Source organism: Myotis yumanensis, unplaced genomic scaffold (assembly GCF_028538775.1).
Source record: "Myotis yumanensis isolate MYYU_CA2020_CCGP unplaced genomic scaffold, mMyoYum1.0.hap1 SCAF_3, whole genome shotgun sequence".
Taxonomy (NCBI): domain Eukaryota; kingdom Metazoa; phylum Chordata; class Mammalia; order Chiroptera; family Vespertilionidae; genus Myotis; species Myotis yumanensis.
In genome coordinates this window covers 98,925,819-98,949,022 of record NW_027223754.1, presented here as the reverse complement: position 1 = coordinate 98,949,022, position 23,204 = coordinate 98,925,819, and the positions used below count along the sequence as shown (strand labels likewise).

Genomic DNA, 23,204 nt, shown 5'->3' with positions numbered 1-23,204 from the left:
TGAGCCAGAGGGTACTGCTCAGGAGGCTAGGAAGGCGGCAGAGAGAAACCCTGTGCACCTGCCGCCCGACCAGCAGCCCAAGACCCGGCACCACCAGAAATGGACTGGGTCAAAGCACACTGAGCTTGGAGGGAAGGCAGTCGCCTGTGAGGGGCCTTCCCACCAGCTGGCTCACGGTGGATCCCACCTCAAAGGAAACTTGGTCTTTGGCTCCTTAGTTCAGTCTATCCCAGCTAAAGAAGAGCAGCTGGGCACATTTTAGGGGAGAATTAAGACTCTAAAACAGTGTGTTCTTTTCCATAGAGATTGCTACCCAGTTGTCTTAGACCAAAATTCCGGGTGTTTGTGGGGCCTGGCTCTGCCACTGGGGCCTGTGTCTTCCAATTGGCCTGTATTTGTTGTAAGGGCTCAAAGAGAAGAAGGGGAACAGTTTTTTGATGCAATGGATTTGACCAAAAGACAAAGGCGAGTGCTGGGCTGTGTCTAATGTATAAACAGAGACACCAGTTCTGAGTCCACCTGGCCAAAGGGAGCTCAGGGCCTGTTTGCAGAGCCTTCTGGTGGTTTCTGTTTTCTTGCTGAGTCCATCCTCCCTGGGAAGCCTGGGGCCCATGTTCAGCTCCAGCTCAGTGGGTCTTCTCCAGACCCCTCCCCCTGGCTGGCCCCACCTCCGACTGACCCACCCCCCCCAACCTAATCGGGGTGAGCCGGCCTGACCCAACCCATGCACGAATTCGTGCACCAGGACTCTAGTAAATAATAAATAACAATATAGAACTAAACTGACTTGCATGCTCAGAACTATAAATCTGCTTTTACCCACTCCCATATATGATTAAGGACTTAGGCTTTGAAATTAAGATTGTTTTACTTCCAATCAAGAGTTATTCATGATTTGTGATGCAAGATGAGCCATTTAACTTTTCTCAGCCTCATTCTTTTTCCTGTAAAATGAGCATAACAGTATATACATAGTTGTGATTATTAAAGAACATAAGTAATGAATAGTATCTACCATAAAGTAATATTTAACTTATAAGTTTTTGTACTTGTTGCTGTCATTATGGATTTTACTGTTATCACCTCCATCAGTACCATAATCATCTATACTAATAAAAATATGCTAATTAGACTGGACATCTTTAAGACAACCTTCTGGACGTTCTTACAGACAAAGCCACAAGTGGTGGGGCCAAGGCAGAGGCAGTTAGGGGTGATCAGGTCAGCAGGGGAGAGCAGTTAGGGGGATCATACCGGCAGGGGAGAGCAGTTAGGAGGATCAGGCCAGCAGGGGAGAGCAGTTAGCAGTGGTTCTCAACCTTCTGTCCCTTTAAATACAGTTCCTCATGTTGTTACCCAACCATAAAATTATTTTTGTTGCTACTTCATAACTGTAATGTTGCTACTGTTATGGATTGTAATGTAAATATCTGATATGCAGGATGGTCTTAGGTGACCCCTGTGAAAGGATCGTTTGACTGCCAAAGGGGTCGTGACCCACAGGTTGAGAACCGCTGAGTTAGCGGGATCAGGCCAGCAGGGGAGAGCAGTTAGGGATATCAGGCAGGCAGGCAGAGGTGATTAGGGGCGATCAAGCAGGTAGGCAGAGGTGGTTAGGGCCGGTCAGGCAGGCAGACAGAAGCAGTTAGAGGTGATTAGGCTGGCAGGCAGAGTGGTTAGGGGCTATCAGGCAGGCAGGCAGGTGAGCAGTTAGGAGCCAATGGTCCCAGATTACAAGAGGATGTCCGACTGCCAGTTGGACATCCCCGATGGGTCCCGGATTGGAGAAGGTGCAGGCTGGGCTGAGGGACCACCCCCTCCCCATGCATGAATTTCATGCACTGGGCCACTAGTCCTTATAATAAAAGGGTAATATGCAAATTGACCGAACAGGGGAATGACTGGTTGCTTTGACGCACACTGACCACCAGGGGGCAGATGCTCAACACAGGAGCTGCCCTCAGCCCACAGGCCCAATCAGGTGATCAGGGCCTGCTGGCCAACCTCTTGGTCCTTTCTCCTGGCCAGCAGGCTCTGATCGCCCAATGGGGAATGGGGAACCGGAGGTGGGTGCTGGCAGACATGGGTGGTGCCAGGCCAAGGTCCCCGCCCAGCCGGTCGCCCCACACACAGAGGATGACCAGTGGCAGTGGGGTGCGGGGCTGGCAAGCAGGCTGAATGGCCAACCTCTCAGTCCCTCCCCCTGGCTGGCTGGCATTCTTTCCTGCAGCCTAGACACAGGCCTGCCCACAGCTGCGGACAGTTGCTCCTCACTCCTCCCTACCTGCTCCCTAAAGGGGAGGGAGAAGCCATCAGCAAGGTAGCAGGCGTTAGTGAGGTAGGTTATTGAGAAACCTGTCTCCTGATTCTGCTGAATTCTAACCCTGTTCAGAAGTCCGTGTTCTGTGCTTAAAGCACCTGATCATATCCTCCTCAGTGGTGATACGACCTGAAATCTAATGGGACCTTTTTGTGGGATGGGTTTTCATGAAAAACCCTGAAAGTAGAATCCTCCAGTGAACTGACACACTGAAGGTTCAGGTGTGACAAGAATGACCCTGATAGCGCCACTGGCCCCCCTGGAACTCTCTTGGACATTGGGCCCATATCCCATCCCTTACCTGAAAGAAATTTCACACAAAAGCACCTCCCGTGAAAGGGCCTCCAACAGGGAGATCACAGTCTCCTACATGGTCTCGAAGTATATCCTGCGCCGGGCCCACCTCAGGTGCAAGATGGCAAATGGGTGGGTTGGGACAGGGGGCAGCGCCGGCTGCCAGCAGCCAGGGAAGATGGCCCTGATCATAGGCCAGGCCTAGGGACTTTACCAGTGCAGGAATTTTGTGCACGGGGGCTCTTATAAGAAAATACAGAGCCCAACCACTCTATTAGTTATTCTCTCTACTTATCATTAATTTCTGTCTCTTTTCTCTAGGTTGGCCCCTTTATCTGTAGACCACTTTATCCTATCCTAAAAAATGTGACCTCTCAATCTCACCTCCCTTATGATTCTAGCCCTTAAGCTACTTTGGGTATTTCTCCTTCCTTTCTGAAGAGAATGTGGCATAATGTAAATATCATCCTATAAAATAAAAGCCTAATATGCTAAGTGTCCAGACGTCCAGTTGGCCATTCAACCAATCAAAGCGTAATATGCTAATTATATGCTAAGGCTGCTCAAACACTCCTTTTCTATGCCCCTGATTCTATTATATTCACCAGTTTATTCTGTTCATCAGATTTTTTATTCACTTGATTTTTAGATTCATTTGTTGATAGATATGTACTTGTTCATAATTTTTATCTTTACCTTTTTCTTCTTCTTCCTCTTCTTAAAGAATACCTTTCAGCATTTCATACAATACTGGCTTGGTGGTGATGAACTCCTTTAGCTTTTTCTTATCTGTGAAGCTCTTTATCTGACCTTCAATTCTGAATGATAGCTTTGCTGGGTAAAGTAATCTTGGTTGTATGTTCTTGCTATTCATCACTTTGAATATTTCTTGCCACTCCCTTCTGGCCTGCATAGTTTCTGTTGAGAAATCAGCTGACAATCGTATGGGTACTCCCTTGTAGGTAACTAACTGTTTTTCTCTTGCTGCTTTTAAGATTCTCTCTTTGTCTTTTGCTCTTGGCATTTTAATTATGATGTGTCTTGGTGTGGTCCTCTTTGGATTTCTTTTGTTTGGGGTTCTCTGCGCTTCCTGGACTTGAAAGTCTATTTCTTTCATCAGGTAGGGGAAGTTTTCTGTCATTATTTCTTCAAATAGGTTTTCAATATCTTGCTCTCTCTCTTCTTCTTGCACCCCTATAATTTGGATGTTGGTGCGCTTGAAGTTGTCCCAGAGGCTCCTTACATTATCTTCATATTTTTGGATTCTTTTTGTTTTTCTGGTTGGGTGTTTTTTGCTTCTTCGTATTTCAAATCTTTGACTTAATTCTTGGGATCCTCTAGGCTGCTCTTGGATCTCTGTATATTATTCTTTACTTCAGTCAGTGTATGCTTAATTTCTAGTTGGTCCTTTTTCATATCCTCAAAAGTCTCACTAGATTTATAAAGCGTCTCACTAAACTTATTGGCGGTTTCTAGAAAATTCTTGAAAAACCTTAGAAGTGTGGTTTTGAACTCTATATCCAGTAGTATGCTTTCCTCCATTTCTGTCATTTGTGACCTGTTTCTTTGTCTCCGCATTTTGGCTGCTTCCCTGTGTTGATAGAGTAGCTTTCTGTGTTAGGTGTCCTATAGGGCCCAGTGGCTCAGCCTCCCCTATTACCTGAGGTGGATATTCTTGGTGCACCCCTTTGTGAGCTTTGTGCACAGTCTTCTTGCAGTTAAGCCTTGATTGCTGTTGGTATCACTGGGAGGAATTGGCCTTCAGGCCAATTGGCTGTGAGATTCAGCTGTGTCTACGGTGAGAGAACTTCTGTACTGGAGACACCCTTATGGGGCAAGACTTGCTTCAGTGGGGCTTTGGTGCTCTCTGAGTCTGCCCCCTGAGTATGTCCCTTATGGATCTGAGGAGTTGTAATCTGGATGGTCCCACTCTGACCACTGGGTACACTGGCACTTGGATCTCTAAGAAGGTGCTAATTTAGCCTCTGCCTGAGGCTACCCAGCAGGAGCTATGGAGAGATCTGCAGATTCCTCTTCTTTGTTTGGGGTTTGGAGGTGCCCAGATGCGGCCCAGCTGTGAAGCAATGCATGCTGCTGTGGGGCCTTGGGCCTTCTTTTGGATGTTCTGGGTCTCTCTGACCCAGCTGCAGTTTGTTAGGTAATTTTAGATTGCAAAGGGCCAGGCCATTCATATGCAAAAGCCTCTGTTCTCAGCTTGGGTGGGGCAGGGTCTCAGGGAATCAACAGGGTGGAGTAAGCAGCTATGACTGATCCTCAGCCCTGCCCTAAGAGGCCCCGATCCTCAGTGTCCCGGTAATCACCGCAAGCACCTCTGAGAGAAAGCCACCTTTGAGTTCTGCCCGATGCCAGACAGTCCAGTTTCTCCCCGAATGAGTCTGGGTCCCCAGAGACTCGCCCGGAACTGGAGCTCAGAGCAGTTGGGAGCTTGTGACTCCTTCCCAATTGAAAAAGACAACTGTGTTCTCAGTTGCCAGCCCTTTCCATGTGCGCCTCCGTACCTACGCACTTCACTTCCGCACCTCCTCTGAGTCTCAGTGTGCTTTTCTCTTTCCTTCTAGTTGTAGAATTTCCACTCAGCCAGCCTTCCTGTGGTTCTGGATGATGTCCATTTTGTCTTTTAGTTGTATTTTTGAAGTGTTGTGCAAGGTAGCAATTTCAGGTGTTTACCTATGCAGCCATCTTGGTTTCTCCTCTATTTTCACTTTTTAAAAAATCATTTTTCTTTTTGCTGCTCTATTGGGTGAGTTCCTCTGATCCTTTCCTATGCTTCATATAGTGTGCTATTGAACCTCTGTATTATATTTTTCAGTTCAATTATTGCATTCTTCAGCTCTGTCACTTCTATTTGCTACTTTCTTATATTTTCACTAGAGGCCGAGTGCACAGGATTCATGCCCTGGTGGGGGCATGGCCTGTGGGGATCGGCCGGCTGTGGGAGCACCACTCATCCCGGTCAGCCCAGTGGCTGTGGACCCACTCTCTGAGCAGCTGCTCCCTGGTCCGGCATCTTCTGTGGAGCTGGAGCACTCACCTCTCCAGGGGACCCGGTCAGGGCTGGGCCCAGGGACAAGAGCACTGAGAGGCAGTGGAGTAGGCCTCAGTCCTGCGGTGGCCACGAACCCGCCTCCCAGCCTCTGGGGTGAGCTCTGTGAGCCCGGAGGTGGTGCTGTGTGGCCTGCGGGCATCCAGAGGAGGGGCAGGGAGTGAGGAGAAAGAGCCTGGGGCTAGGAGGTGACAATTGCAGCCCAGGTTCCTGCTGGTTGGCCTGGGGTTTGCAGCAGGAGCAGCCACTCATTCTGGTCAGCCGAGCTGTGCTCCCACTGTGGTAGCGCACTGACTACCAGGGGCAGCTCCTGCATTGAGTGTCTGCCCCCTGGTGGTCAGTGCGTGTCATATCGACTGGTCATTCTGGTTGTTCTGCTGTTAGGTTGTTGGACTTTTATTATATAGGATTTTCTTTGTTGAAGTTCCCACTGTGTTCATCCACTCGTCTCCCCAGTTCAGTGAGCACCTTTATGACCACTACTTTGAACTCAGGTAAATTACTTATCTCCATTTCATTAAGGCTGTTTTATCTTGTTCTTTCATTTGGAACATATTCCTTCCTTTCCTCATTTTGCTTGACTCTCTGTCTTGGTTTCTACACAATAGGTAAAACAACAATCTCTCCCAGTGTTGAAGGAATAGCCTCATGTAGGAGATACACCTTGTCCTTCAACCCTGCACCAGCACTTTGTCATCTCTCAAACCTTTGTGATTGCAAAAGAGCAAAATCAATGTTAGACTTTTGACCTATAGAACTGTAAGATACTGAATTTGTGTTGTTTCAGCCAGTAAGTCTGTGGTAATTTGAAATGGAAGCAATAGAACACTAATACTCCCCCCTCTGGTTAGTTTAAAAACCAGATCTTTAATACAGATTACAGGCCCTATATAATTTGGTCCCTGCCTACTATCTAAACTCAGGGGATGCTTCTCCTTCCTTTGATTCTTATTTGCAGCCATATATTCCCCAAATATGCCAAGGAATTTCTCAAAATTTGGATTTACCTTTTCAGAAATGTGCTTCTACTGTCCCCATTATTTTCCCAAATTAACTGAATTCATCCTAATGTTCCCAGCTAAATGTCACTTTTATGTCTTTCCCAACCCCAAATTAAATTAGGTTTCCTCTTTTGTACTTTCTCATAATGGTCTGTAATTTTATTTCTTAGAAGGCACATATATTGCAATTATATATTTAAGTGTTTGCTTTCTAAAAGTGTATCTCCCTTGCTAGAATGTTAGCTTCATAAGGATAGGAACTTCTTGCACACCATTATATATCCTAAGTACCTAGGATGTAAGAGTAAATCTTTCATTTATTCAGCAAATATATAATGAAGTAATTGTAAAGTCAATTGAAAGAAAGGGAAAATTAGAAGATGAAAAGAAAGAAGGGGAGGGGAGGGGGGGGAAAGACTTTTCTTGGTATCTTTAGTAATACTAAGAATAGACATTTAGAAGTTAGATTTTTAAAACTATGTGCCATGAGTAACTGGAGATAATTTTTAACAGTAAATAACTGAAATGTATAATATGTTCAAGATAAGTATCCAATAAAAATTCTTTATTATATTGATACTATTATAGATTACTTATAAAATAAATTTTAATGCACTCACATAATAGATTATAATGGACCCTTAAATATAATACTAAAAGCAAGAGAAAATAACAAACTTGCAATATTGAAACCCTTAGTGTTAGTTTATGAGAATATAAAAATGTGCTTAATAAATATTAACTTTATTTTTAAATATGCAACAAATAAAAACTGAGCAGTAAAAATATTTGTATATAGATTATTGGCCTATTGTTTTTTCAATAAGATACAATTCTGAAAGTAAAATTACTAGATCAAGGTTTATGGATATTTTCATGCTATGCAAAGTATTTATATTCTCATTTTTCTAAATTTTACCCAATTTGCCAATTATACTACAGTTTTCTTTCAATACAAACATATTTGATTACTTGTAGCATTAAATAAATTTTTCATATTTGTACTGTACATTACCTTGCTTTTGCTAGCTGTTTGGTATTTTCTATATTTTTCCATTAATGTTATACATTATTTTAATTGATATATAAGAGCTTTTTATTCATTAAGGCTATTCACTTTTATTATATTAATGTAAATTTTTTCCTGTTTGCATTTGTCCTTTAATTTTAATATATTCAGACATATAAAATGTCTTATATTTAGCCATATATTTTACTTTAGAACTTCAGTTTTTGATGTTATGCTTTAAACATAATTTCTTATATAAATTTTAATTTTAATTTTCTTAAATTATGTGCAGTTTCATTTTTACCTTTAAATTTTAATACATGTGAAATTTGTTTGGAATATCATGAAACAAGGATATGAATTTTTTCACTTGGCTACCTCATGTGGTAATCCCCAAACCATTTGCCAAATGATCCTTCCTCACCCATTTAATTAGAAAAGTTATATTTATAATAATAAATATACAAATTTCATTCCACATATAGACTGCTTATGCTATAAGTCTATTTGTGTAACTGTATCATAGTCTCTTAATTATTTTATTTCCCTTCTTAATCCTTTTCCCTGATGAGAAACATTAGATGAAAAACGTATTTATTTGTAAGTTCACCTAAATATTAACTTTCTTATTATTAAACCTAAAGTGCAATAATTAATATAAAGCTTCTATAGCTTCCAGGACAAGCTACCAATAAAAGTCTCTTTAGCATACATTTTATGGCTACCATCAATACTGAGCTTTTCAAAAAATTGTTCAGCTTTCTCACTGACTTACTCATTAGCTTAACAAATATTAAGTATATCTATTTCCAAGAGCCAGGCAAGGTGAAAGAGACTACCTTCTTGAAACACACATTTTAATAATCAATTAGACAAATAAATAAATTGCATAACTACAAAAAGAGAAATAAAGAAGATGCTATGATAGACAATAGAGTGTCAGGGAGGAAGCTATTAGCTACAGTAGTCAGGAAAGACCTCTGTGAGGAGGTAACCTTTAAGCTAATACCTGATGAAGAAGAATAAATAAGGCAATCATACAAAAAAATAGGAAAGAGAGCCATAAACCAGGAACAAAACACAAAGATCAAAAAGCAGGAAAGTGCTTGGAATGATTAAAGAATTAAAAAGGAATCTGATTGTAACTAAGTGGGCAAATGGAAGAATAATAAGATAAATTTGGAAAGGTAGTCAGCAGTCAGATTATCCAGGAGTCATCTGATAGCTTACTCTAAAGGATTAAGAAAAAACTAAGTCGATTCAAGGAACTGCAGCCTACTGATCACCACACCCTCTGTCTGAGAAAGAGCAGCTGTGTGGTCACCTTTATTTGGGGTTATTAATATCCTGAATACATTTGTGTTCAGTGCATGGTACGTTGTGCCTTGTTGTGTGGTATTTTGTGCCTTTAAATCAACGCAGCAGATCCAAGTAACAGCAGCCTCCTGATCACCACACCCTCTGTCTGAGGAACAGCAGCTGTACGTGAAGCCTCCCCCCACCAGCCAGAAGAGCCACCACAGCTGTGAAGAGCACTCACCAGAGGAGGTGCTGTAACTGAGGTGCAGCTGCTACCGCAACGGACTGAGGAGCAACCACAGCCCAAGGAGCCACTGCCACCCAGGGAGCAGCCACTGAATTACTCAACATCTAGATAAGTCGGTGAGATCAAACATGGGTAGACAAAGAAACCCCCAAAGGAAAGAAAAGGAGGACTTGCCAGAAAAACAGCTAAGCAATACAGAGGCATGCAATATGACAGAAAAAGAATTCAAAATAAGGGTCCTAGAGTGCATAAACCAGATGGAGGAAAAAATCAACAACTTATGCAAGAAGCAAGAAGAAACAGATGAAAAAATGAATAACTTATGTAAGACCCAAGAAGAAATGAAGAGCGATATAGCTGCAATAAAAAACACCATTGAAAGTATCAACAGTAGACTAGGAGAAGCGGAGGATCAAATTAGTGAATTAGAAGACAAGGAAGCAAAACACACCCAAACTGTACTTCAATTGGAGAAAAAAATTAAAAGACAGGAGGAGAGTCTAAGGGAGCTTTGGTACAACATGAAACGAAAAAACATACAAATAATAGGGGTGCCAGAACAACAGAAAGAGGAACAGGGATTAGAAAACCTATTCGAAGAAATAATATCAGAAAACATCCCTGAGGTGGGGAAGAAAAAAGTCACACAAGCCCAGAGAGTCCCAAAAAAGGTGAACCCGAAAAGTCCCACACCAAGAAACATCATAATTACAATGGCAAAAGTTCAGGACTAAGAGAGAATCTTACAGGCTGCAAGAGAGAGATGGAAAGTTTCATACGAGGGATCTCCCATTAGATTATCAAATGATTTCTCAACAGACACACATCAGGCCAGAAAAGAATGGATGGAAATTTACAAAGTGATGCAAAGCAAAGGACTGAATCCAAGAATACTCTATCCAGCCAGGCTATTATTCAAAATTGAAGGGGAAATAAGAAGCTTCACAGACAAAAAAAGGCTAAGGGAGTTTATCACCACCAAGCCAGCAATGCAAGAAATGCTAAAGGGACTGGGGTAAAATGAAGAAATAAAAAGCTCAGAAAGAAAACAGCCACACAAAAAATGAAATGGCTACAAACAAGTACCTTTCAATAATAACTTTAAATGTAAATGGACTAAATGCTCCAATCAAAAGACATCGAGTGGCTGAATGGATAAAAAACCATGACCCATACATTTGCTGTCTACAAGAGACCCACCTCATTAGAAGGGAATCACACTGACTGAAAGTGAAGGGATGGAAAAATATCTTTCAGGCAAATGGAAAGGAAAAGAAAGCTGGGGTAGCAATACTTATATCGGACAAAATAGACCTCAAAGTGAAGGCCATAACAAGAGATAAGGAAGGCCACTTCATAATACTATAGGATCAATACAACAAGAAGATATAACCCTGGTAAAGATATATGCACCCAATGCAGGAGCACCCAAATACATAAAAAAACTCCTGGAAGATATCAAAGGAGAGATCAACAACAATACAATCATAGTAGGGGACTTTAATACACCAATGACATCACTGCATAAATCCTCTAGACAAACAATCAGCAAGAAACAGGAATCGTAAATGACTCACTAGATCGGATGGGCTTAATTGACATCTTCAGAACACTTCACCCCAAAGCCACGGAATATACATTCCACTCAAATGCTCATGGTACAGATTCAAAAATAGACCACATATTGGGTCACAAACAAAGTCTCCACAAATTCAAGAAGATTGAAATAATACCAAACATCATCTCAGACCACGACAGCATAATATTAGAAATAAACTACAATAAAAACAACCCAAAATACTCAAACACTTGGAAGCTGAATACCACGTTATTAAATATTGATTGGGTTACCAATGAGATCAAAGAAGAAATTAAAAACATCCTGGAAACTAATGACAATGAAAACACAACAATCCAAAACCTATGGGACAAAATGAAAGCAGTCCTGAGAGGAAAGTTTATAGCTCTACAGGCCTACCTCAAAAAATAAGAAAAAATGGTAGTAAATCATCTAACTCTACAACTCAAAGAATTAGAAAGAGAGCAACAAGAAAATCCCAGAGTGAGCAGAAGGAATGAGATAATAAAGATTAGAGCAGAAATAAATGACATAGAGACCAAAAACAAAACAAAACAAAACAATACAGAAAATCAATGAAACCAAGAGCTGGTTCTTTGAAAGGATAAACAAGATTGACAAACCTCTAGCCAGGCTCACCAAGAAGCAAAGAGAGAGGACCCAAATAAACAAAATCAGAAACGATAGAGGCGAAATAACAACAGACCCCACAGAAATACAAATGATTGTTAAACAATACTATGGACAACTCTACTCCAACAAACTAGACAACCTGGAGGAAATGGACAAATTCCTAGAAAAATACAACATTCCAAAACTCAATCAGGAAGAATTTAAAAATTTCAATAGGCCAATAACTATGGAAGAAATTAAAGCAGTCATCAAAAAAGCTTCCAGCACACAAAAACCCGGGACCAGACAGCTTCACAGGGGAGTTTTACCAAACATTCAAGGAAGAACTAAAACCTATCCTCCTCACACTACTACAAAAAATTCAATAGGAAGGAACACTTCCAAGATCATTCTATAAAGCCAGCATCACCCTAATGCCAAAACCAGGTAAAGACAACACAATGAAAGAGAATTACAGGCCAATATCCCTCATGAACATAGATGTCAAAATCCTCAACAAAATCTTAGCAAATCGGATCCAGCAGTACATCAAAAAGATCATACACCATGACCAAGTAGGATTTATCCCAGGGATGCAAGGATGGTACAATATCCGCAAATCAATAAACGTGATACATCACATAAACAAATTGAAAGAAAAAAACCACATGGTCATATCAATTGATGCAGAAAAATCATTTGAAAAAATCCAACACACATTTTTGATAAAAACTCTCAGCAAGGTGGGAATGGAAGGATCATACCTCAACATAATAAAAGCCATATATGACAGGCCCACAGCCAACATCATACTCAATGGACAAAAACTAACACCATTTCCCCTAAGAACAGGAACATGACAGGGATGCCCACTCTCACCACTCCTGTTCAACATAGTCCTGGAAGTATTAGCCATTGCAATTAGACAAGAAGAAGAAATAAAAGGCATCCAAATGGGAAAAGAGGAAGTAAAACTGTCCTTATTTGCAGACGACATGATATTATACATACAAAACCCTAGAGACTCCATCAAAAAACTACTAGACTTAATACATGAATTTGGCAATGTAGCAGGATACAAAATTAACCCCAAGAAATCTGAGGTATTTCTATATACCAATAGTGAACTTTCAGAAAGAGAGATTATAAAAACAATCCCATTTACCATCACACCAAAAAAATTAAGCTACCTAGGAATAAACTTAACTAAAGAGGTAAAAGACCTCTACTCAGAAAACTACAGGACGTTGAAAAAAGAGATAGAGGAAGATATAAACAGATGGAAGAACATACCGTGTTCATGAATTGGTAGAATCAACATCATTATAATGTCCATACTACCCAAAGCAATCTATAAATTCAACGCACTTCCCATTAAAATACCAACAGCATACTTCACAGATCTAGAACAAACTCTCCAAAAATTCATCTGGAATAAAAAAAAGACCCCGAATAGCTGCAGCAATTCTGAGAAAGACCAAAGTAGGTGGGATCTCAATACCAGATATCAATCTGTATTACAAAGCCACTGTTCTCAAAACTGCCTGGTACTGGCACAAGAACAGATATATAGATCAATGAAATAGAATAGAGAGCCCAGAAATCGGCCCAAACCAATATGCTCAATTAATATTTGACAAAGGAGGCAAGAACATACAATGGAGCCAAGATAGTCTCTTCAATAAATGGTGTTTGGAAAATTGGACAGATACATGCAAGAAAATGAAACTAGACCACCAACTTACACCATACACAAAAATAAACTCAAAATGGATAAAGGACTGAAATGTATAATGGGAAACCATAAAAATTCTAGACGAATCCAAAGGCAACAAAATCTCAGACATATGCTGAAGCAATTTCTTCACTGATACAACTTCTAGGGCATTGGAAACTAAAGAGAAAATGAACAAATGGGACTACATCAAAATTAAAAGCTTTTGCACAGCAAAAGAAACCATCAACAAAACAACAAGAAAACCCACTGCGTGGGAAAACATATATGCCAATGTCATATCTGATAAGGGCCTAATCTCCAAAATTTATAGGGAACTCATACAACTTAACAAAAGGAAGATAAACAATCCAATCAACAAATGGGCAAAGGATCTAAATAGACACCTTTCAAAAGAGGACATTCAGAAAGCCAAGAGACATATGAAAACATGCTCAAAGTCACTAATCATCCAAGAGATGCAAATCAAAACAACAATGAGGTACCATCTCACACCTGTCAGGCTGGCTATCATCAACAAATCAATAAACGACAAGTGCTGGAGAGGATGTGGAGAAAAAGGAACACTCGTGCACTGCGGATGGGAATGCAGACTGGTGCAGCCACTATGGAAGGCAGTATGGAGTTTCCTCAAAAAACTAAAAATGGAACTCCCATTTGACCCTGTGATCCCACTTCTAGGAATATATCCCAAGAAACCAGAAACACCAATCAGAAAGGATATATGCACCCATATATTCATAGCAGCACAATTCACCATAGCTAAGATCTGGAAACAGCCTAAGTGCCCATCAGTAGATGAATGGATTAGAAAACTGGCGCACATCTACACGATGGAGTACTATGCTGCTGTAAAAAAGAAAGAACTCTTACCATTTGCAACGGCATGGATGGAACTGGAGAGCATTATGCTAAGTGAAATAAGCCAGTCAATGAAGGAAAAATACCACATGATCTCACTCATTCATGGATAATAAAGACCATTATAAACTTATGAACAATAATAGATACAGAGGCAGAGCTGCCTCAAACAGATTGTCAAACTGCAGCAGGAAGGCTGGGGAGGGTTGGGGGGCAGGAGGGAGGGGGGTAAGAGATCAACCGAAGGACTTGTATGCATGCATATAAGCATAACCAATGGACATAAGACACTGGGGTGTAGGGGAGGCCAGGGGATTGTCAAGGGCGGGGTAAAAAAAACGGACACATATGTAATATCCTTTGTAATATTTTAAGCAATAAAACAATAAAAAATAAAATAAATAAATAAATAAATAAATAAATAAAAAATTTTGCACAGCGTTACTCCCATGTTTTCATCCACATATGCTTGTGAATCTTTGTTCTCAGTGATAAATTTTGTGAAGTCTCATAATAGGAGTAGCCTGACTGATGAAAGTAGTAGCTCGTGCATATCTCTGAAGGTCACGGGATATAAACCGGATGTAAAATCTCTGTCATCAGTGATGCAGCAGCAAAAGTCCCACTGATAATATCAAATGGAGTCATAAAGTTTTCTGTCGGACTATCAGTATACATGTATACATTAAAAAATAAATGTATTTTTCATCATCATAAAAAAAAGAAAAAACTAAGTCAAATCAAGACATAATCTCATTTATATTTTTTAATAAAATGCAGCAAAACTAAAAAAAAAGTAGAATGGTGATCACTAAAGGAAGAGGTGAGAAAACCATTTTGTAAGCAACTGTAGTAATCCAGGTAAATTAAAAATAAAGTAGTCTTGCCACTGTAAGTTTAGACATGTTAACTTTGTCCCAAAATTATAGAATGCTTTAGAAAGAAAAAATTATTTTATTACATTTGTTATATTACATATATAAAATATTTATCATAGGAACATATATTAAATAGAAATTATATTTCATTACATTACTTTTTATAAATTTTTTTAATTTTTTAAATTTATCTTTATTGTTGAAAGTACTATAGATGTCCCTTTTCCCCCCATTGACCCGTTCTAGCCCACATAAGCACCCCCACCTTGTGCCTTCACTACACTATTGTCTTTGTCCATGGGTTATGCATATATGCATATAAATTATTTGGTTAATCTCTTCCTACCCACCAACTCCCACCTTCCCTCTGAGATTACAAATTGGTGCTATTTTTAAATTCTCCATCAGTAAATAGGATAAATGACTAGAAACAAGTCCAATGAAGAAAATGGCAATACTCAAAGAAGGGATAAGACCTTGAAATGAGGGACTATCAAAGATTAAAAAGAAGAGAGAGAGGGCAGAGAGCTAGTTCAGAAAATTTTAAAAAGCTAAATAATGAGCTAAAAGAAGGAAATGAAGTATGGAATTAAAGAGTAGACGAGATCAGTTCTTCTCAAACTATCTGTGAAAAATAACAAAATGTTAAAGTACACAAAATAAAAGCAGAAATATTTTTTATTTGACTCCATAGATATAAAACTACATTTCAATAAATATACTCTGAACAAAGACAACATTGGGAAAGAGATAATAATTGTACACTGTCCATGTTGTTCACTGAAAGTGTATATACACAAATGTTTTTATACTTGTAACTTTTTTCATTACACATCATAGCTAAACAAAAAGCTTTAAGCAAAAAGTGATCCCTCAAAAGAAGTGACTATGTAAACACTATGAACAAACATTGAGAATATAAATATTTAAAGTTTATAACGTGACCATGAGCTTTTTGCTTGTTAAACTTAATCTAAACCAAGTTGAACCAGCAATAATGATACTCAAGGGAATAACATAGAGCTAACGTATTTTTATTTAATAATATGGAGAAAGCAGTGTCACAGAGGTATGTTGATGGAATGAAAACTCAGCTTAGAATATTTGTTTGAAACTTTTATCCAAAATGAAACTAGAAGTGCTGTATCTTCAAAACATACCACTAATGTTCAATACCCAGTTACAGTAATTTATCCTGCATAGTTATAATCACATATAAATTGCTTCACTGAAAAAAATAGTTCCAGTTCCATGAATTTCTTATGTATGAATCTTCTTTTAACAGAAAACACAAAACATTCTATCAAATACTTAAGATGACAAGAGCCAACTTTGCAAGGATGAACAAAATGAATTTTATTCTTAGAGCTCAAGATAGTTCATTGACAATTATTATTAAACTAGAGGCCCGGTGCACGAAATTCGTGCACTGGAGGGGGGGAGGTCCCTCAGCCCAGCCTGCACCCTCTCGCAGTCCGGAACCCCTCGGGGGATGTCCGACTGCTGGCTTGTGGCTGGATGCCCTTCTGCTGCTGCACGGCCTGCTGCTTGAGCTTCAGCAGCTGCTGCACATACTAGGGCTGGGCCACCACAGTCTGTCCTGCGAACACCATCGAGTGGGTGAGTCAAGCGCAGTGGCAGGCTCACCCTGAGTTCCCTGTGCTTCCCTGAGTCACTGAGATGTTCACACTGACTGCCTTCTACAGAGAACATCACCAGGATTGGGCCTAAGCTGGCAGTCAGACATTCGTCTTGAAGTCCGGGTCCGCTCAGGGGATGTCCGACTGCCTAAACCGGCAGTCGGACAACCCCTGAGAGATGTAGCAGTGCGCCAAGGGGCAGGTGGCCGGGGAAGAGCCCGAATTGGGGCTGGGCACTGCACCGCTCATGCTCATCCCGGCCCGCTGCACCTGCTGCCACCGCCTGGTAGTACTGCCACGGAGTCAGGAGAGGCTCTCACCGTGGCAGCTGCACTTGCCAGCGGTGAGCCCAGCTTCTGGCTACACCAGGGGGCAGCTCCTGCATTGAGCGTCTGCCCCCTGGTGGTCAGTGTGCATCACAGCAACCGGTTGTTCCACCCTAACAGTCACTTAGGCTTTTATATATATAAATAATGAAACATGTCATAAAAATTGTGTACTTCCACAATATTCAAACTTTGATTTTTATTCTCTGACACTTGCTGCTAGTAAAAAACAAAACAAACAAAAAATCATGTTGGAATCCTTCTTTGTTTGGCAGTGCTGCATTCATTAAAAATATTGGACATGTTTGACAAAGAAGCCAATCCTATTAATCTTTAAAGAGTAGAATCCAACTAATTTTTTATCCTGTGAAAACACTAAGAGTTGATTCTACAGTTCCAATATCATCAACAGAAATTTCCGCTCAATAACCATTGCACCACAGCATGCAATCACAGATATGTATAATCCACTTCCATATTAGCACATATTAAAGATAATAATAGAAAATTTACCACATCAACCTAAAAAGTCCCCAAAATTGTATTATACCACTAAGACCAATGTGCAGTTCAGCCAAAATTGTTTTCATAACAAAATTTTTTTGATAAAGAAAGTAGTACATTCATATTCTGATTCAGGCTCCTTATTCTGGAATATTTCCCAGTCACTACAGCTAAACCTTTGGAATATGATTACACACAACACAAATTCCAGAGGACATTTAATTTATTTAATCTAATCCTTCTTACTTTACACAATTCAGAGCTTTATGTATTTATAAGAAATAAAGCTAAAAAATGTTTTTTCCTTTATTTTGTTACGATCCTTAAAGGTTGCATATTTATAAAAATATGTATGCATTCATCAAGTTGTAACAACAAGTACTTTATTGCTTCCTTTGTTCTATAAACTGGTCTTCCATATCCTTAACCACTGTATGATGTACACTAAACTATGGTATCATCTGGAGCTCAGGTCCTCTCTAAACTCACTCAGCTCAGTTTCTTGCAGTTGTAGGGTAAAGTCCCCCACTTTTTGTTGACTGTTAGCGAGGCTGTGCTCTCAGACCTTGCAAGGTGATGTTATATCTTTGTCCTATGATCATCTCCATCACAGCAATGTCAAATCCTTCTCACACTGTTCTGCGACCAGCCAGAGAACTGTCTTTACAGGACTCCTGTGCTTAGGTCAGGGCTACCTGGATAATCATCTTTTGTTAAAAGCAATTGTCCTATAGAAAATAACAGTCACAGAAGCAAAATCCATCATTTTAAATGTACCAGGAATTATGCAGGGAATGTACACAGGAAAAACTTGGGGATGAGATGTGGGGATGCAGAATCACCCTACTACAATCCTTTGTTCTGCAGAGACAATACTTATGTTAATCTTACCCAGAAATCATTTTGGCTATTTAATGTTTCATCTCTAAAACTTTCAATTGGTTTCTTTTAAAACTCTTCATTTTCATCCTCATTATGTCCACTTTTTTCTTTAGATTGAAAAACATCTTGTACTTACTTGATAATAATTGTTTAAATGTTCTTATCTAATAATTCTGAAATCTCTGTCCTTTCTGAATCTCTTCTTATTGACTAATTTTTTTCCTCCTGCTTATTCATTACATTTTCCTGCTTCTTTGTATGTTTAATAATTTTTATTAGATGTTTAACATTGACAATTATATTGCTTGTTGAAGAATTTTTTTATATTCCTTTAAAGAGAGTTGGAACTTTACTCTGACAGAAACTTAAATAACTTTAAATCGCTTTGATGCTTTCAAAGCTTGTTTTAAGGTTTTTACTTGTGAATATGGAGTGGCCTTCATTTTAGGGCTAACTTAGTCCTTCTGCTAAGGTCTGACTCTTACATTCTTGAATGAATGTTACCACTGTACATATTATTCTACATATAATTAGGTATCCTTAATTTGCAGATAGTACTTAAAAATGTAAAAGAATCCTATATAATAAAAGGCTAATATGCAAATTGTCCCCTCGGAAGTTCGACCAGGAGACCGGGAGTTCGATCACTTGCTATCATATGCACTGACCACCACAGGGTGGCGCGGAACATGGCGGGCAACCAGCTGTGGTGGCGGAGCACTAAGGGAGTGAGGGAAGAGGGGGGCAGGGAAGCAGGGAACTGAGTGGTGGCAGTGCGAGTGGCAAGGGAAGGAGGAGGCGGGGAGGCCGGGAGGCGGAGAACCTGATCGGCCCTCATCGCAGGCTAGGCCTAGGATCCCTAGCCGTGCATGAATTTTGTGCACCTGGCCTCTAGTATAAATATAAAAGCTATATTTTGCTCTCATTAGCCAGGTATAAATACAACATATCTCTCCATGAAACCTGAGGTATATACTTGTTTATAACAATAGAATTATGGATATTTATTACATAATATGATGAAACAAGAATTCTCAAATAGGTGGGAAGATGAGGTCAATATTACCTTTGTAAAATGAGTGGGCAAAGCTCTGCTCAGGAATTAACTTGGCAAGGAATCCATGATTCAAAGTTGGATGAGGGATAGATGGTATGACCACAACTGTGAAGAAAATCATGGAATCAAATTTGAGCCAGTATGTAACAACTGCTACATGGTCCACTGACAAAACATGACAAGTTTATATTATTGCAACATGCAAACACTGATGGCAACAAAGACTGCACCCCTGAGGGAAGGAAAGTGGTTATATATTAAGAGAAAGGAAACAATATACTTAAGTAATTTTAGCGACAGACACATAAAAACATACACAAAAATAAGAACTGGTTTTAGTGAACTGGTAATTCACTAATATTTGTTTATTTTATATACACATGACTGATAGGAATACATTAAAAAAAGAGTTAAGATAATAAAGTCTTAGTATTTTAAATGGTCAAAAGACATAAACTGCAGTGGTAAGATAATGTTTAATTTGAAGAACAAAGTTAAAAGAGTATACTACAATGAATATCATGTTTATGAGTTTAAACTAAATATAGCATGAAATAGCAAAATATTAAAACTTATACATAATCCATATTTCCACAACAGCAATAAAAGGTAAATGAGATATGAAATGCTATCAAAAACAAGATGCAGAGATTTGACCACTAATTTCTATGCACTTGTTAAAATATCCATTTTATTTATATGTCATATACATTTATTTAGGAAATAAAATTTAAACTGCCAGTTAATCCAGTGGTACATGAAATAACCATTGGGTTACCAAGGTTACACTGCAAAAAAACCACAGAGAAATAACCTTGATATAAACATGGCCTGTAATGCAATTGATAGAAGAAACCCCATGATATTAAAAAATAGGAAATATTTATCATTTTCAAGCAGAATAGACAAAGTTGATAATGCAAGAACTCCTACAACATGAGTATAATCGGTAGGTAAGAAAGATATGAGCCAAGATGGTTGATTTTAATTGAAGGTACTTTGGTATAAAGTTTAGAATGTAAGTTTTCCTATTATGATCTCTGATAGAATACTGATATTAAGTACAGAATATTTTGAATATAGATGATATAGAATATAGAGTATTTCTATTTAGAAACCAAAATAATTATACAGCAAAAGAAAAAGGATGGAAGGAAGGAAGGAAGGAAGGAAGGAAGGGAAGGAAGGAAAGAAGGAAGACTATCTTTGAACTTGGCTATAAAGATTTATATTTTGGCTTAGTCTTGGTCTTGTACTACTCTATAAGAACCTCCTAATTTCATGTTTATAAAAGTTAAAATATGAGTTAAAAATTTAAAATATGAGTTACTTGCAAATAAAATAGTAGTATAAATGATTGGTATTAATACATATAAAACATTAAAACCAAAACTGCACTGGCAAATAAGAATATAGCAAATATCATAGAAATACCATTCATACATTTTTTAGGAATTAGAAGAATATTATATTGGTCTTTATATACCACTAACTTGTAAATGTATGAGATGATTATGAATAGAATCAGTTTAAGTCTGAATGTAAAAATGAAATTAAAAGCAGGAAAATTATAATGAAATTTAAATAATATAAAAATATTAAGTACCTGTACTTGTTGGTGAATTTATTTCCTGTCTGATGTTTCTACCTGGTTGACTTCCAATTCTTGCAGTCTCTCGCTGCGGTTCTAATATGTCACGGTACTTGGAAACCATCAGAACCGAAATGAAGTAAACGACAGCTAAAGCTAAGAACTGTGCCTGCTTGCTATCATCCTGTGTAAAATAAAAAGGCAGTTTTGATATTCAAAATTTTTAAAGTGAAAGTTCTTAGAATACAAGAAATTATTCCTATCTCATTGTCGTCATGGAACAAAATATGACATTTAACTTTTATTTATCTCTCTCTCCCTCTCCCTTCCTCTCTGAAATCAATAAAAATATATTTTAAAAAACCCCACGAATGTTAAAATTTTGATGAATATGCCACAAAACTTTATTCTTTGTGCTTTTCACCATTATTATTTATTTCTTCCATGATAGAGTATGTATATTAAAAATGCAGCTATATGCAGCATGTATATTAAAATATGCAGTATGTATATTTAAAATATGCACAAGGATGAAAAGAATAATTATACACCTCAATGATAAAGAGTTTCAAATGTTATAACTAAAAATTAATAGACTATAATTACAATTGAAATACATAAACATTTCTGACATGTTACTATTTGAGCAAGAGACTATTAATACAAATAGGGGAGCATAAAACAAATTCTATACAATCTCAATATGAACTAAAAGGGTGACATGGTAGCTTAAGAGAAAGCGATTGCAATCTTTACCTGCATAAACAGATTTAAAAGAAGTAAAAATCTCACCATCCTGCACTGGAAAAATAACCACTAAAACACTGCCAGGATTGAGGCTCCTAATTTCAAAAGTTCAATAACAAAAAGGAGTTCTTCCAGAGGAAAAGAGCCAAACAATAGAAGGTCTGATAAAGATCAGCCTAGTTAGGATAAAGAGGTAATCCAATCTAATAAAAGAGAAACATGGTAATTAACCGTAACTTCGCTACCTTTCCCATTGGCTAATCAGCGAGATATGCAAATTAACTGCCAGCCAAGATGGCGGCCAGCTACCAGACAGCTGAAGCGAACAGGAGGCTTGCTTGCTCCAGTGACGGAGGAAGCCAAGGTTCCCCGCCTGCCGCTGCTGGGCTCTGAGCTACTCTCTAAGAAACATTGTTGCAAATATAGAAGCTAAACAATCCCCAGAAACCTGCTTTCAGTCAGCCGGGATCTCAGAGCTGGAGTCGCAACAAAGTTTCAAATACAGAAGGTAAACAAAGCCCAGAAACCTCAGAGGTCTCAGAGCTGGAGCTGAGCCTCAGAGCTAAAGCCGGCTCTCAACTCCAGTGACAGCCATAGAAGGTAAATAAATCCCAGAATAAAAAAAAAAAGAAAAAAAGGAGAGGTTGGGAGCTTCAGTCACCCGCTAGCCTGAAAACGGCCCTCAGCCCCTCACCTAGTCTGGCCAGGCACCCCAGTGGGGACCCCCACCCTGAAGGGGGTGTGACCAGCTGCAAACAGCCATCATCCCCTCATCCAGGCTGGCCAAGCACCTAAGCGGGACCCCCACCCTGATCCAGGACACCCTTCAGGGCAAACCAGCCGGCCCCTACCCATGCACCAGGCCTCTATCTTATATAGTAAAAGGGTAATATGCCTCCCAGCACCGGGATCAGCAGAGCAGCGAGGCCTCACTGCCCTGGTGTCAAGTGGAGCCGCGAGCCTCCCAGCACCGGGATCAGCGGAGCAGTGAGGCCTCCTGGCCCCTGGAGCAGCGTGACAGGGGGCAGCGCCCAAATCCCCTGATCACCCTGCGGCTCTGTGTGTGACAGGGGGGAGGCCACACCTCCCTATCCGCCCTGCTCTGTTCGTGACAGGGGGCGGCGCCCCAACCCCCTTATCGGCCCTGCTCTGTGCCTGATAGGGAGTAGCTCCCCAACCCCCTGATCGGCCCTGCTCTGTGTGTGACAGGGTGCAGCGCCCCAACCCCCTGATCCGCCCTGCTCTGTGCGTGACAGGCGGTGGCGCCGCAACCTTCCCATCGACCCTGCCTTGAGTGTGACAGGGGGCAGCGCCCCAACCCCCTAATCGGCTCTACCCTGAGCATGACTGAGGGTGGCATCGCAACCTCCTGATCGGCCCTGCTCTGAATGTGACAGGGTACGGAGCCCCAACCCCCCTGATGGGCCCTGCTCTGTGCGTGACAGGGGGCAGCGTCCCAACCCCCTGATCAGCCGGCTCTGTATGTGACAGGGATGGCGCCAGAACTCCCTGATCCGCCCTGCTCTGTGCATGACAGGGGGCGGTGCCCCAACTCCCC

General features: G+C 40.0%; 1 protein-coding gene across 5 annotated transcripts in view; it reads right to left on the bottom strand.

The window, feature by feature from the left end:
• The window catches only part of NBEA (neurobeachin), a 975,192-nt gene that overhangs the window by 644,757 nt on the left and 307,231 nt on the right, over positions 1-23,204 (bottom strand). For 4 of the 5 annotated variants that reach the window (XM_070409180.1, XM_070409183.1, XM_070409179.1 and 1 more), the window contains 2 exons: positions 20,915-21,083; positions 19,318-19,413 (listed from right to left, as the gene is read on the bottom strand). In XM_070409180.1, the coding sequence (XP_070265281.1) occupies positions 19,318-19,413; positions 20,915-21,083 (265 nt within the window). The remainder of the gene's footprint in view (positions 1-19,317; positions 19,414-20,914; positions 21,084-23,204) is intronic. The other variant, XM_070409182.1, reaches the window with a different exon arrangement.